At 41.1% G+C, this 16,918-nt stretch overlaps 3 protein-coding genes across 4 annotated transcripts in view; 1 reads left to right on the top strand and 2 right to left on the bottom strand.

The window, feature by feature from the left end:
- Positions 1-15,769, bottom strand: part of LOC125587637 — a 39,550-nt gene extending 23,781 nt beyond the window's left edge. Inside the window, exon 1 of the mRNA XM_048758482.1 lies at positions 15,238-15,769. The gene's annotated coding sequence lies outside the window, so the exon portion shown is untranslated. The remainder of the gene's footprint in view (positions 1-15,237) is intronic.
- Positions 5,245-15,242, bottom strand: LOC106347715. Of its 2 annotated transcripts, XM_048758483.1 has the most exons (4): positions 15,034-15,242; positions 6,128-6,224; positions 5,920-6,009; positions 5,245-5,854 (listed from the first exon to the last, which is right to left on the bottom strand). In XM_048758483.1, the coding sequence occupies exons 3-4, from the start codon at positions 5,993-5,995 to the stop codon at positions 5,391-5,393; spliced, it is 540 nt and encodes a 179-aa protein (XP_048614440.1). In that variant the 5' UTR covers positions 5,996-6,009; positions 6,128-6,224; positions 15,034-15,242; the 3' UTR covers positions 5,245-5,390. The 2 variants fall into 2 exon arrangements, with proteins under 2 accessions (XP_048614440.1, XP_013642760.1); XM_013787306.3 differs by having other exon boundaries at positions 5,920-6,224.
- Positions 8,729-9,931, top strand: LOC106350296. Its single transcript, XM_048757412.1, has one exon. The coding sequence runs from the start codon at positions 8,729-8,731 to the stop codon at positions 9,929-9,931; it is 1,203 nt and encodes a 400-aa protein (XP_048613369.1).
- Positions 15,770-16,918: the final 1,149 nt, after the last annotated feature.

Genomic DNA, 16,918 nt, shown 5'->3' on the forward strand with positions numbered 1-16,918 from the left:
CTTTCTAAGAAGCTTGTGAACACTGTACAGCTTTGCCTTCACCTCATCCATCTGATCATTCTCAAGGATGGTGGCAGATCTGTTCCTCTCAAAATCAGTGTTCTTGGTGCTGCTGCTAGATGCTAGGTTTTCAATGACCTTCACTGCCTCCTCTAGATTCCTCGTGTTGATATTCCCATTGCTAGAAGCATCAAGAGCCATCTGGTATTGCACCGTGATGCCTCTGTAGAAAGTACTGAGCAGTTGTACTTCATTGAATCCATGGTGTGGACAGTCTTTCTGATAAGACTTGAATCTGATCTAGGAGCTTCTGTATGATTATGCAGGCTCCTGAGTGAATGTAGCAATCTTGCTCCTCAAGTCTTCAGTATGTGCTTCATCAAAGAAGTTGCATAAGAATGCATTCTTGATGTCGCTCCAGTATGTTAGGGATCCTGGTGGTAGCTGCTTAAGCCAATGCGAAGCATCTCCAGCAAGTGAGTACTTGATGAGATTGCATAGGAGGTAGTCTTCAGAGACTCCCTAGACTTTAATAGCAGATATGAGATCCTCGAACCTCTCCAGATGGTCCATAAGATGCTCGTGAGATAACCCATAGTAGGGTGTCTATCCCAAGAGTGTGTAGTACTGCGGCTTCAACTCGAAATCCCTCTGAATAGTTGGAGGTCGAATGGCTGATCTGTTGGTGTAGAACTGATCTGGATGGTTGTAGTCAGCCAATGTTCTAGGTCGAGCGGCCTCATCTACAGGTAGAGTAGCTCTTGTAGCTTCAGACTCAGGGATTGCAGCCCCCTGAGCATCTATCCTCTGACCTATTGCATTACGCAGATGACCTTCCTGGTCATACACGTCTCCTCTCTCATCACGTACAAGAATCAACGTCGCAACCATGTCTCGCGGCTCAGTATCGATCGAAGTTCGTACTGAAATAACGATCGATGTCGGATGGAAGGTGTTGGTCAACGGGAGATGAGTGTCTTCGGTCAACGGTGGTGAGCGAGTATCGGTCGACGGGACTAGTGCATGGGTCGATGGAGGTTGACGAGAATCGAGCGACAAACAAGCGTTGTTGTCGATCAATGAGGAGCGTGCTTCTTTGCGGATTGAACGCTCCAAACTTGCAGATCTCGTGAGAATAGCAGTTGAGTTTCCTTGTTGCTTCTGGTACTGCTGGGTATGTACCTGAAAATCCAAGAAAAATTTTATGTCAGAAACTTAACAAAATTAAATCTAATAGGCGATCAAAGCTCCCCGGCAACGGCACCAAATTTGATCTCACTCAAATTACCCTAAAGAGTGAATTTACTCTCTCAAATAAGAGGTTCAATTGTAGTACTTAAGGATCGAATCCACAAGGAGCTAGGGAACCTAATGAATCTAATATGATTTGTTAAGTAAGGTGGTTTAATGATTTAAATGTAAAGTTTCAGTTTTGTTGAGCAAGTAATTGCACGATTGATTGGTTGAGGTTTTGATGCTTAAAAATGAAATAGCTAAACTTAGGATTTTTATTCAGGAAACTTGGGATTATAATCCTACAGATGCCTAATGAGTTGCATGCATGATAATGTAAAGCTCAACTACTAAATCAACAAGTCAATCAGCTCTCGCATGTCTGGACTTATCTATTAACTAGATCTAATGACCCAAACAAATGTGTTCGATCAATAGTACTCTCGATCGATGATCCTATAGGGATATCGATCGATACACCTTTCACTCTGTTGATCGATTTTTCAGTATTGATATCGATCGACGTGCTTCTAGTTAAGCTTTATGCACAGGTTGAATGAGTCTTACTAAGCTCACTAGATCAGCTCTCGCCTTACTCTTAGCAAGAAACTTATCTCAGTTAGAATGGTTTCGGGATGAGAATGAAGCTATCAATTTTATCTAACAATCCTAGGGCAAGTTCTAGGTAGCTAATCTAGAATCAGGCATTAATGATAATTATAATGATTATTATTTCAACTCAGCAATCTATAGTTGGGGCTAATCCATCATAACCTATTTAAACCCTAAAATCTAATAATGGAACTACTCAAACATGACCAAGCAATTCATGAAAGCAATTAGGTAAGAAAACTTCATTAGAATAGTAAATAGATATTAATGGAGTTCCAATCACAAATATAACTTTGGATCTTCTCTCCAATCTATCAAAATCCTAAAAACCTTTTGCTGAAAGTAGTAAAACTAGAAACACAAGAAGGCATACTTTGCCTCTAACATGGTGGCAAAGCGTATATAATTAGATTAAAACTCGTCAGGGGTAATCTTGTAAATTGGTGAAGACTAGGGCTTCAAGTCGGTTGTGACCAAACGGGCTTTATGCACGCTTCGCTGTCGATCGATGTTCTGATGTGAACATCGATCGATATTTGTTCCTCAATATCGGCCGATGGTCGAGCTCGATGGTCATCTCGGGTGCTTGCTTCAAATATCTCGAAAATGCTCCAAAATCATCACTTATCTCCAAATAACTCTTGATCTTATAAATATAATAAATAGACTCTATAATATAATAATTAGTAGTAAAAACACCTATAACCAATGGGTGAAAGTGGGTCAAATCCATGGTCTATTACCGAGCGCTAACCCGGACCCGGCCAAGAAGAAGAGATGCCCCGAGGCTGGTCCTTTGCCTGCCAAGGCGTCTGGTTCGGGTTTGTCGTCACGAAATCGCGCCAAGGTTCGTTTCGAGCAAAAAAATTCTCTCTTTCTTAGTGCGTGTGTGTCAATCGTTTCTTGATCACCCTTTTTTCTTGCAGTTTGTTTCGTTGATTGACGGGATGATCAGAGAATCCGGATCGGAGGCCGAGCACCTCACTAAGGAGTTAGAGGAGTCGCGAGAAAAGTCATTGCAGCTTAAAGGGAAGTTGAAGGTCATTGCGGATTCTCATTCCCTTGAAGCAGATCGATTTGAGTCTCGGATTGGCGAGCTTGAGCGGGATCTTGGGAAGACTGCGAGCTCTTTGCTTAACACAAAACAGGCGAAGGCAGCTAAGTCCTCGGAGTTGCGTCGGCTAAAGCGTAAGGTCAAGACTGGGGATGGATCATCGGTTTGCGCGATCGGAGAGGCCAAGGAAGCCATGCGCGCCGAGTTTCAGACCAGTTTGGCGAGGATCGCCGATTCCCTTGACTCCTTGGCAGCCATCCACGTCAGGGATTTAGCCTTGGCAGGCGTCGAGGGAGGGACGAACGAGGTCGGTGAAGCGCCTCTGTCTCCACGAGCCGAAGAGGCCACACTTCCCATCCGCATCAATGGCCAGCTACCCTGGAGGAACCCCCATCAGAGGAGGTCTCTGCCGTCAAAGAAGGCGAAACCTGGATGACTCCCTCTAGTCCAGTATCTGGAGGCCGACATCCTCTCGGAAGACCGAAACGAAGCCAGGAAGATCAAGAAGCGAGCCGCAAGGTACTGTTTTTCCTAGGAGAAGCTGTACCGAAGATTCTTCTCAGGACCGTATTTGAGGTGTGTCACACCCCGAGAAGCCCCTGTAATCCTTGTAGAACTACATGAAGGAGATTATGGATTCCACTCTAGCGGTAGAAGCCTGGTGCTCAGAGCCAGAAGGGCGGGTTGCTACTGGCCCACGATGGCCGCCGACGCCGACAGACAAGCAAAGCACTGCGACCAGTGCCAGAGGCACGCTCCAGTCTCCAAGCTTCCTCTGGAGAATCTCAAGTCCATAAGCTCACCATGGCCCTTCAGAAAGTGGGGCATGGACATAGTAGGGAAATTCCCTATGGCACCGGGGCAGAAGGTCTTCCTTCTGATAGTAACTTACTACGTCTCCAAGTGGGTCGAAACAGAAGCGCTCAGCCGCATAACAGATCTCCAGATTCGCAAATTCTTGTGGAACAACGTAATCACTCGCTTCGGGGTCCCCCACGAGATTGTCATAGATAATGGACCCCAGTTCACGAGCCACAACTTCAAGGAGTTCTGCAAGGACTGGGGCATAAAACTAACTTTCGCCACACCCCGACAACCCCAGTCCAACGGACAAGCCGAGTTCACAAACAAAATGGTGGTCAACATGCTTAAAAAGCGACTGGAGGGCTCTCACGGGAAATGGGCGGAAGAACTACACGGAGTTCTCAAGGCCTACCGGACCACTCCCAAAACAGCAACTAGGGAAACTCCCTACTCGCTGGTCTATGGCTCTAAGGCCATTGTACCTACAGAGATGCACGTAAGAACAACGGTCTCCGGATCCACCTCTCAGGAGGAGAACAATGAGCTGATGGCGCTAAGCCTCGACCTACTCGATGAAAAAAGAGAGGCCGCTCGGCTGAGAAACTAGTCCTTATGCAAGCCCCCGATCTAAAGAGGAAACCCAAGGTTCCCCATATGATTTCGGGTCCTATGTATAAAATCTAAGGAAGAACCTCCGGGTTCCCCCATAGCCTCTGGGTTCCAATCAAAGATCTCAGGGTTTAAGGAAGAACCTCCGGGTTCCTATGTGGCCTCAGGGTTCCAAAGATAAAAAAGAAGCTAGAACCCCTGTGCAGCCTAAGGCACATCGGGGTCACAACAAACTTCAGAGAACCTACGGGTTCCAATCAGCGATCTCCGGATCTAAACCTCCGGGTTCCTACACGGCCTCAAGGGCCTAATACGATTCTAGAAAGAGGATAGAACCCTTGTGCAGCCTAAGGCGTATCGGGGTCATTACATCCCTAAGAACCTCCGGGTTCCCATGCGACCTCAGGGTCCAAATATCCCAGGGTCCTGATACGATCTCCGGATCTAAAGGGATACCCCATATTTTTACACGACCTCAGGGTCCAATCTCGAAAACCTCCGGGTTCCAACCACAATCTTCGGATCTATCATATAATCCCCGGATTCATACACCGCCTCCGGGTTCCAGTCTCGATCCTAGGATCTAGAGAAACGACCTTCGGGTCCCGAACAAAGATCTCACGGTCTAGGGGAACTTCCGGGTCTCCAAAATGATCTTAGGATCCAAGGGGAACCTCCAGGCTCCTCCACGACCTCCGGGTCCCCAGACGACCCCCGGGTCCTCATGCAACCTCCAGGTTACAAGAATAATCTCCAAACTCGAATAGTCCACACTCTAGCTCGAAACCTCCTGGTTTATAGCCTATCTCCCTGGATCCCATCTTTCAACCTACGAAAAGAGAGAGATCATAGACTACAAAGTCCCATCTCGATTGAGAAACATGCGGAAAGATATCATGTTAAAGAAGAAACATGCAAAACACTACTATCAGGAGCATGCGAAGCAACAGCAAGGAGTAGATAAAGGAAAAGAACCATGAAGCATCATTATTCATAAAATAAAGGGGGGCTATAAAGAATCTTTATTCAAAAGAAAGCAACAAAAACCAGAGTCTCAAAAGACAAAGAAAAGAATCATTCAGAAAGAAGGCCCCTCCGAGAATCGCGACCCCACAACAGATCTCGGGGTTGCAGCCTGGGAGGAGCTCCCCGATTGATGGTTAAGCCCTCCAGACTGGAACAGATGACGATACTCTTCTTCCAGATTCCAATGATCTGCACGCCTCTCCAGCCATTCCTTCATAAGCTCCCATCTAGCCGAGGCTTTCACATGTTGGACTAGTAGGTCCCGGCGAGCCATCATGTCCTGCACCTGGCTACGAAGAAGGAATACCTCGCCAGTCAATCTCCGGTGAGCATCCACCAGAAGGTCACGGTTAGGCAAAATCTCGGCACTTGTTGATGAGACGGAAGACAGACCATTCGCCGATAAAGCAGCCCTCGCTAGTCTTGGCGGAGGAGTATAAGAAAGACGCCGCTTCCGCGCTTTAGCCTTCTGATACTCGCCATAGACAACAGATACCAGGAGCCTCGCCACGTTCCCTAGAAAAAAGTATTGTAAGAAATAAACAAGATAAAGTCCTACTGAATAGAAAGGGAAGGCTTACCCCAAACACGACTATGACGCAAGGCTTCCCTGGTCATCAGAAAGGTCACCCAGCGGAATCTTCGAGGAACTCCCATTATAAGCCTCGCTACTGCCTCTCCAGCAAAGGAAACCGGGTGATAGACCATGGATTTTACACATTTTTAACCATGGTTTATGAGTGTTTTAAGATATATTATTACTATATAGAGTCTATTTAGAGTACTTACAGGTTTAGGTACTATCTGGAAGAAAATGATGTATTTGGAGCTATTTGGAGACTTTCTGAGCTTTGCTGGATGGTCGATTATTTGTCAGAATATCAACCTATAGTTACCAAGGAATATCGATCGATGATGAGCTCTTCATATCGATCGACGGCGAAGCCACCCGAGAGTTAATAAAAAATTAGAAGAATTAAAGTTTCACAAAAGTTACAATAATTACATTTTAAGTCATTGGCCGCCTGTTAGGCTATTTATTAGGGTTTTGTATCATTTTAGAGGCAGACTTGCCTAGAGACCTTTTAGACCTAGTTTGGAGGAAGCAAGAAGCCACCATTGAAAGGGAAGAGCTTAGAATTGGAGAGAGTATTATTCATTTTGCTGCTTACTCTATTTACTCATTTTATTTAAGTATTATTCACACCATCATAACTATGTGTTCCATGAATATGTCTGAGTAGTCTTTATTGTTAGATTTAGGTTTCTCAATAGGTTGATAAATGTATTACTGACAACAACAATTGTTAGGGTGCTTAGAAATATAATTCTTTCATCTAGTTATGCTTAAAGCTAAGTTTAGGATTGATCACCCTTTAAATTTAGATCTTACGATTAATCGGGATCAAGCGATTGCTTGACTCAATACCTGAAAATAACTAGCATGATCTAAATGACTAGATACAGACGGGAGTTGGTCTAGTGAGTTAGAGAATTTAGATCAAACCTGTCCATAAAGCTCTCTGGAAGAAGTATCGATCGACGCAGCGATAGCCCTGTCGATCGATATTTTGAAAGGTGTATCGATCGATTATTCGTTTGTATCGATTGATTATTCGTTTGTATCGATCGATATTCGTAACGAATAATCGATCGACACTTTCTCGTGATTAACATACGAGAGTTGAAATCCGAGATCCAGATTAGATAATCAGATTGATTATATCTAAAGTTTGTATTCAAGAATGATTAACATCAATAAACCCCTAAAAAGCCAAATTAAGTTTTAATTATCATACCTAAGAATATACCTGAATCTAGCTAATTCTCCCAACTGTTAACAACCCCAAAACAAATCAATCGAGCAATACACTTGCTCACCGCTTCATTTACTGCTTTAAAACTTATAAACCATTTAATCTAGATTTATTCCAAAACCATAATCTATTGTGTAATCCTAGAGTCTATGTGGATTTGATCCCTAAGTACTACATTAGAACCTCTTATTTGAGAGAGTAATTCACTCCTTAGGGTAATTTGAGTGATATCAAATTTGGCGCCGTTGACGGGGACTCTTTCTTATTACAATTAGATTAAGTTTAGAATTTAATTTAGATTTTCTTACTAGATTTGCTAAAAGTTTTCTCTCATTTCTTGCTGACACATGAACTTCAAGGTGGAAGACATGGATTTCGCCCGGCCATCGATCGACAACCCAGCAACAACATCGAGCGACGAGTCGACAGAAAAATCGGTCGATACTGCACATCAAACATCAATCGACGACACCTCACCGAAAGCAGGTACGTTTTCTTTTACCTATAATACTAATGAGAGAGTAGTCCTAGGAGAACCTAAAGGTCAACTAAGCAACGCAAATAACCAAATTACAAATGAACAGGGGACTGCAATCTCTGTTCAAATTAATTCGATCTCAAAGAAATATCATGAATGGAAATTACCTTTGCAAGACTACTTAAACCCTGGCAGGACCTACTCCAATAGGTCCGCCATTAAACTACCAAAGGATGATACCAAGAAATCTGGGGTTAGCCTCGAATACTTATTCATGCTATGTCAAAACCCTTTCCGTAGGACCATCTCAGAGCATCCACACGATCACATCGAGTATCTAGAAGATATGATGAATGACGAATACAATCGTTGTAAACTCTTTCCATTGTCCTTAGAAAGCGACACCGAAAAATGGCTAAACCAACTACCAACAGGATCTTTGACCTGCTGGGAGGAGATAAGGAGTACCTTCATCAATCAATTCTTCGATGAGACGCATTACTTGGAAGAATATCTCCACATTCCGTCAAGGTCCACGGGAATCATTCAGTAACGCTTGGAAGAGATTCAAGAGCTACCAACTTGAATGTCCCCATCATGGCTATTCAGAACCACAACTCATTAATACCTTTTACGGAGGTATTAACTTGCATTACCAGATCACGCTCGACATAGCCAGTGAAGGGAGTTTCAGTACCAGAAACCCTGAAGAAGCAAAACGTCTGATCAACAATGTAGCTACGGGTAGATCCTTCGAAATGATGGACGTAGAGCGAGGAAGGAGAGTTGACTCAATTGATGGTTCTAGCCAAAATCAACGAATCTCTCGATTCTTTTCATTCCGTACTTGAGGGACAGAACCAATTTGGGATTTATAAAATTGACGATGACACCCTATCTGAATTAAAACATCAAGTAGATTTTGTAGATACACAAACCCTGAAAAATAAGTACCCTATCCCCAGCCCCGATAGCTTTACTCAAAGTTACGATGCTACTGTTGGAACGCGCCGAGGCAGATCGAAGTTTAGGTTAAACTAAGCTTTCACGGGAAATCACAAATTGGCCACTGACCTTAACGGAAAAATAGACATAATGTTCAGTGAGCTAATGAGGAAATTTGACGCCTTAAGTGAACACATTAAGAGAGTGGACGGTCAGGTCGCGGAAAACGCAACCACCATCAAAAGAGAGGAAGGACGTCTCCATGGGCGGACTGACGCGAACCCGAAACGTCAGGTTAATGCCGTGTTACTAAGAAGCAGAAAATGCCTAATTCCAAGCACAATAGAAATCAACAACGCAGAAAAACATGTTGTTGTTGAGGAAACCGGTGAAAATAGGTCACGCCCGATAATCTTCAATGCTCCCAATACCGATTTAGAAACACCTCGAGAGAAAGAGCTGCCCAACACTGAAGAAGCGGCCATCGCTCTCGAGGAGGAAGAAGAAAGGTTGGAAGAAGATGTGGAAATCGATCGACAAGAAAGGATCAACGTCGATCGACACACTACAGTAAATATCGATCAACAATGTGGAAACAATGTCGATCGACGCTCAACTCCTGCTGAACCAGCCATGGAAAGAGTGTATAGAACTCTACCACATTTCCCTCATAACAAGACGCAGACTAAGCGAGAGTTAGATAAAGCAATCTGCAAGAAAGCATTCGACAAGATCACGTTCGAGATGCCATTGAGTGATGCCATTAAAGTATCACCTTCAATAAAAAAATATGTAAGAGACATGGTGTCCAACAGCTTTCCAGCGGCTGAGAGCGTCATGATGGTTTTAGAGGAAGTAAGTGCAATAATCCAAGGCGAAACTCCGATCAAGAGACCCGATCCGGGCAGCTTTGTTTTGGATTGCAACATACGAAATAAAAGTTTTCATCGATCCCTTTGTGACCTAGGTTCCAGCGTGAACCTCATGCCGCACTCTGTTGCGATATCCCTAGGATACGACAAGTTCAAACCTACCAAAATAACTCTGGTTCTGGCTGATAGATCCGTTAGATTACCTGAGGGAGTACTTGACGACGTGCCGATAAGGATTAATGACTGTCACGTCCCAACGGATTTTGTGGTGCTGAAATACCGAAATGAACCAAAGGATCCCCTCATTTTAGGTAGACCGTTTCTAGCTACAGCAGGTGCGATAATCGATGTCAAGGAGGGTAGAATAAGTCTAAACATTGGAAACATTCCGATGACCTACGACATGCATAAGCTGATAAGACGACCCTTAATCGAAAAACAGACTTTCTATGTGGATGATATCTGTGAATTGACTGAATAATCTTTCATAAACCTGTGCTCAGATGATCCCCTGGAGAAAATACTCACATCTAGTGAAGAACAAACATTTAGTGTCGACAGTAGAACTGAGGAATACACACGATTAATGGACGCGAGTATGGAAATAGCGAACGTTGATGACATAGAGGATGACACTTCGGAAATCAACGTCGATCGATATTTAATGAAAGCTGTCGACCGACAAACATCCTCCTTGGAGAAATGGGATCCCGAAAAAGCACCAAAAATTGAGTTAAAACATTACCCGCTGGACTCAAATATGCATTTCTCTATAAAAATTTCTACCCCGTAATCGTGAACGCCAACCTGACCAATGGAGAATTAGCCTTGTTATTAAATAAACTACGCAAATATAGGAAAGCCCTCGGATACTCTCTCGAGGATATTCCTGGAATTTCTCCAGATCTGTGCATGCACCGGATTCACTTAAAAGACGGTTCAAAATCGTCAGTGGAACACCAAAGGCGACTGAACCCAAACTTGAAAGAAGTTGTTAAAAAGGAAATAATTAAACTTCTAGACGCCGGAGTCATTTACCCGATTTTGGATAGCAACTGGGTTAGCTCCGTGCATGTCGTACCAAAAAAGGACGAACTCATTCCCATGCGAACTGTCACTGGACATCGAATGTGTATCGATTATAGGAAGCTAAACGCTGCCACCAGAAAAGATCACTTTCCCTTACCCTTCATTGATCAAATGTTGGAAAGATTGGCAAATCACCAATACTACTGTTTTCTTGATGGATACTCTGGATTTTTCCAAGTCCCTATACATCCTGACGATCAAGGAAAGACGACCTTTACATGCCCTAATGGAACATTCGCGTACCGCAGAATGCCATTCGGTCTTTGTAATGCCCATGCCACCTTCCAACGATGCATGATGTCAATCTTTACTAATATGATAGAAGATTTCATAGAAGTCTTTATGGACGATTGCTCAGTATATGGATTTAGTTTCAAAAACTATCTCGATAACCAATGTAAAGTCTTGGCAAGATGTGAAGAAAAGAACCTCGTTCTAAATTGGGAAAAATACCACTTTATGGTTAACGATGGAATCGTCCTAGGACATAAACTGTCCGCTGCTGGTATAAAAGTAGATCGGGCAAAAATTGAAGTAATGACCGGTCTACCGGCACCCACAAACGTAAAAGATGTGAGAAGTTTTCTCGGACATGCCGGATTTTACAGGAGGTTCATACAAGATTTTAGCAAAATTGCTAGACCTCTCACCTCCCTCCTCTGTAAAGAAGTTAAATTCGACTTCTCACCAGAATGCGTAAAGTCTTTTGGAGAAATAAAGAAAGCCTTGATAACTGCCCACATCGTACAAGCACCTAACTGGAATCTTCCTTCCGAAATCATGTGCGATGTGAGCGATTTCGCTGTAGGAGAAGTTCTAGGCCAAAGGAAAGACAAAAAGCTACATGCAGTTTATTATGCCAGTCGAACACTCGACGAGGCACAAAGGAACTACGCAAAAACAGAAAAAGAACTACTTGCTGTAGATTATGCATTTGAAAAGTTTCGCCAATAACTGGTCGGTTCGCGAGTCATCGTCCATACTGACAACGCTGCAATTAAATATTTAATGCAAAAGAAAGATGCGAAAGCACGACTCCTGCGATGGATCCTTCTACTTCAAGAATTCGACATCAAGATTAAAGATAAAAGAGGAGTAGAAAACGGAGTTGCCAATCATCTTTCCCAGATAAGAATAGAAAACAACGTCCCTATCGATGATTTCTTACCAACTGAAAACGTTTACCACACGGATTCATTCATCGGGAATGTATGTCTCACCTTCGAGGACCTGTCGATCGACGACAACGATGCCATGTCAATCGATTACGGGAGTACCAGGTCGATCGATGACGACGATAGTATGTCGATCGACACTTCAGATGATCTTAGCAAAAAGACGAATCCTAGAACCCTCACCTTCGATATAAAAGTTAATGTCGCGTACAACGAGTTGTACCCATACCGCGCTTCCCCCGTAGATGAAAGTCTGTATCGGAAAGTGCACGCGGTTGGGCAAGATTCAAAGAACAGACCTTGGTACGCTGATATAGTAAAAAGGAAAAAGTTTTTAAGAGAAATTCCCAAACACTGCTGACATAGAGCCCGAAGACTTGCGAGGTTATACAAGGAAAAAGTTTTTAAGAGAAGTTAGGAGATATCACTGGGACGAACCATATCTCTACAAACACTGCTCTGACGGGATGTATCGACGCTGTGTCGCCGAAACTGAGATACACGGCATTTTATTCCAATGCCATGGATGCGATTATGCTGGGCATTTTGCGACCTTTAAAGCAATATCAAAAATCCTTCAAGCAGGATTCTGGTGGCCAACCATGTTTCGCGATGCTCATGCATTCATAGCACAATGCGACAGATGTCAACGGAGAGAAAAAATCAGTAAAAGACATGAAATGGAACATAAATCTATTCTAGAGGTAGAAGTATTTGACTGTTGGGGAATAGATTTCATGGGTCCTTTCCCTTCCTCTTACGGGAATAAGTACATTTTAGTCGCTGTTGATTATGTGTCAAAATGGGTCGAAGCAGTAGCTTCCCCAACGAATGATGGGTCCGTCGTTATTAAGCTTTTCAAAAGCATCATTTCCCCGAGATTTGGAATTCCCCGAGTAGTCATAAAGACGGTGGATCCCATTTCATTAACAATATTTTTGAAGGACTACTCCGGAAGAACGAAATGCACCATAGATTGCTACACCATACCACCCGCAGACGAATGGGCAGGTAGAAGTCTCAAATCGACAAATCAAAGAAATCTTAGAAAAGACTGTAGGAACGTCTCGAAAGGATTGGTCTAGGAAATTGAACAATGCACTCTGGGCACACCGGACTGCGTTCAAAACTCCTTTAGGAACCACCCCTTTTTACCTACTGTAGGGGAAATCATGTCATTTACTAGTCGAGCTGGAACACAAGGCATCCTGGGCTATTAAATTATTAAACTTCGATATCAAACCGGCTGCCGAAAGGAGGCTCATGCAGCTCAACGGGCTAGATGAGATTAGACATTTAGCCTACGAGAGTTCGAAGATATACAAAGAAAAGACGAAAGCATATCACGATTAAAAGATCATTTCCCGGCACTTTGAACCAAATGATCAAGTGCTGCTATATAACTCTCGGCTAACACTGTTCCCCGGAAAACTTCGATCTCGTTGGTCAGGTCCTTTCACTGTTGTGAACATAAATTCCTATGGAGCCATTACGCTTATAAATAATAAAGGAGAGGAATTACTAAATCCTAATTATCGAGCCTATAAACTTAGACCCACTTCCCGATAATTATAAAATCAAACGTCGAGTCAAGCTAAAGACTTAAAATAAGCGCTGAATGGGAGGCAACCCATTTCTAGTCTTTCGATAATTAGGATTTAGTAAAAACAAAAAAGAGTTGCTGAAAACATAACGTCTGTCGATCGACGAAGACACTCCATCGTGGATCGATAATAAATCAACAGACGCAGGCTCATATTAAGTCGACACTTAAGTCGACAACCACACAAACCCGAAAACCCTAGGAACACATTCCCATCTCTTTTCTCTCTCGTTTTTCGGCCAATTCCGACAATTTCTTCGCTCAATTCACTCGATTTTCGACCCTCATTCCGTCTAGATCGCTTAACTCACGCATCATCATGGTATGAACAAGAAATTTTCTAATTTTTCGTTCTTCCTAGGGTTGAAATAGAAAATGAGCTGGAACCAGGATTTTCATGCCCTTATAGACCGATTCAAGCTAAAGGAGTGATAGAATAGGGACTACTGATCGATTCAACCGATTATATATTCCATGCACATCGAATTGCATCAATGGGTTTTTGCAGGTTTCCGCGAAGGTGAAATCGACCGATGATACACACGTTTCATCGATCGATTTTCGCACCGAGACATCGATCGGCATCCCCTAGTTCCGTCGATCGATATTGCACCAAACCATCAAACCGAACTGAACTCCTATTTTCGTTTATGGTTTTTGGTTGCAGATGTATGAAAGGAGGACGAAGCGAAGGTTCGACGTAGGCGGCAGTAGCGCAGCTCCTCAAAAACCAGCAAAGCTCTCAAAAACCAGCAAAACCAGCAAAGCGAAGGTTCGACGTAGGCGGAATATATATGGTTTACTATATATCCCGTCAGAGCAATGTTTGTAGACTTTCCAGCAAAGCTCTCAAAAAGTTTCCAAATCGCCTCAAACACATCATTTTACTCAAGCAAGTACCTGAAATATCCATTTATTAATCCTAATAAATAGTCTCCAAACACCATAACTCAAATAAGAGAGATAAATCCCGAAATATCGATAAAAACATAAAAACAGCATGTCTGAAAAAAGAACGAAATAAAACGCACAAAGCACCAATCCGATAACAATCCCTCCTGCTCGTCAGTCTCACCTGAAAGGGGAAATAAATGAGGGGTGAGTAACAGGGGAGTTACTCTGTGAGGTATGGGATGCTAAACCGCAAACCACTAACTCAGTACATAGCACTACGACCATGTAGGCCTAGCTCTAGCATGAAACAAACATAGTGTCTAATACACCACATAAAACATCCAATGCGCTGATAGTACATGCTCAATACACCCCGCATTTCCTCATAAGGATATATGTATATTTCCAGGCGTACAGTAGTCCATCTCTGCACTCTCACCATCTGCGCGTTGGCGACTGATACAAACTTCTTTGTACCCCCGCAATCTCACTGCTCGTCGGCGGCTTACACAAATGTCTTTGTGCACCCGCAATCACACTGCTCGTCGACGGTTTACAAAAACGTCTTTGTGCACCCGCAATCCACACAACCGGACATGTTTATATATATACATATATATATAGTAGTTTTAACATCACTCAATTCATTCAACCGTTTAATCCTCTATTATCCTATGTCCAGATTAACAATCAATAATAATAATAATAAACAAACAAGACTCTCAATCATACTCGATTCATGGAGAAAGATCATATTTTGAAACTAGACTTTCCATAATAGTAGTACTAAACTAGCTCGGGATTTAACGGAATAGCCATCACCTTTGCCAAATATTAAGAACTCAGAACGGATCAGATGACTTGATCACCAAGAAAACTAAGGTTCCGCCATGAATCTCGATCTCGCCAACGACCACCATACCGAAAAGGAATAGAGACAAAACAACGAGGCACTATTAAATATAACTAATCTAGGGTTCTATTAAGAACCTTGTAACAGAAGAAATTAATAATAACACACTAAACCTTTTCGTATTGATTACGTTTTCTACACCACTATGTAATGTCACGAGGCTGAAGTAAGGCTCTCCAACAACAAGGCGGTGTGTTGATGAACGGTGGTGGTGGTGACGTTGACACAATACGCCGGCACCGGTTACCTTTGACTCCTCTTCACGTCTAATGGCACTATGCCATCTCCGGCAACATGACTGCATCTCCCGTGGTGCTGACATGGTTAGATGGAGAGAAAGTATATAAGAGCTAAGGAGGAGAAGGAGATCGTCAATGGTTCTTTGCGGCTAGGTTAGAGTCAAGAAGGAGATACCACGTTTTATATATATGCAGACACGGTTTGACTAAACCAAAAGAAAATAAATTGAGATTGGTCCAAATTAATTAAAGGGACAAAATCAAACCCGGTTAAGAAAACCGAGTCGTTACACTTTTGTTAATTCTTAATGAATATTTAATTAATTCTTTGACACATCTACATGTTTACCCAAGAATAGAGATGCTTATTCAAAATTAATACACTATCCGAAACCATTTCTATATGTGTGAATAAATTTTATTACTTCAGTATATTTATAGAATTTCGTCTTACAAGAGAAAAAATTATCATCATTCACTGAAAATTTAAAAAGAAGGTGAATCACCAGTGGCGTGCCGCGTGAAAAAAGCATCTTATATATTAAAATATAAGTCATGACTTTTTTCATGTGTGATTTTTTTTAATTTGGACCATCACTTCGAAATCTTATTAAATGTATTTTATTAAGACTAATAATACATAGAATCTTTAAAATACTTTAATCATAATATCTTTTGATATCTTTTCATTTTAAATATAAGATATATTTATTTTAAAATTCTAACAAATCTGTTTGAAAAAATTTTTACAAGATCTTCATTTTCGAAATTTTATTTAAATATTTTCACTAATTTGGAAATTAGTTTGAAATATTATTATACATTAATAAATTCAGTAATCGTTTATAAAATGAAAAATAAAAAATTCTACAATATTTTGTATATTATATAATCACAATCAATCATATTAAAAGAAAATTATTATATTGAGCTAAATATAATAAAATTGTATTAAATTTAAATTTTTTATATATTTTATTTTCGTAAGTATAAAATATTTATATTCAAAAATAAAATCTAATACGTTGGTAAGATGGGTTAACATTAGCAAACTATATAATACATGTATAAAAATTAACATGTATTTCTTTAAAGCTTATAATATAAAATCTTTGTAACTACTTTAATCATAATATATTTTCATTTAAATATAATATATATTTATATATTATATTTAAAAAATTCTAATAAATCTGTGTAAAAATATTTTAACAATAATTTAATGTATTTTAAGTTATCGTTTATAAAATGAAAAATAAATAAATTATATCACATTTTATCTATTTTATAGTCATGATCATGTTAAAATTCAATTATTATACTTAAATAAATATGATAAAAGTATATTCAATTGATAAATTTATAAATTTTATTTTCATAAATATAAATTATTTATTTTAAAAATATAATATGATGATAGAACGGTTTAAAATTAGCAAACCATATAATACCTCTCCTAAAATTAACATATCTTAGACTTTTGTAAATACAATAATATATTATATAAAATGAATAAGCATAAAAAATATTAGTAAAAAGAAATACAGCTTTGAAA

The sequence above is a fragment of the Brassica napus genome, chromosome C5 (genome assembly GCF_020379485.1).
Source record: "Brassica napus cultivar Da-Ae chromosome C5, Da-Ae, whole genome shotgun sequence".
Lineage (NCBI taxonomy): Eukaryota > Viridiplantae > Streptophyta > Magnoliopsida > Brassicales > Brassicaceae > Brassica > Brassica napus.

Excerpts from the sequence above, each read along its gene's own strand:
- LOC106347715 (XM_013787306.3), bottom strand. The coding sequence starts at position 6,046 with ATGGTCTATCACCCGGTTTCCTTTGCTGGAGAGGCAGTAGCGAGGCTT. Across the intron at positions 5,855-5,919 it reads GCGTCATAGTCGTGTTTGGG|GGAACGTGGCGAGGCTCCTG; the intron begins GTAAGCCTTCCC and ends ACTTTTTTCTAG.
- LOC106350296 (XM_048757412.1), top strand. The coding sequence starts at position 8,729 with ATGTTCAGTGAGCTAATGAGGAAATTTGACGCCTTAAGTGAACACATT.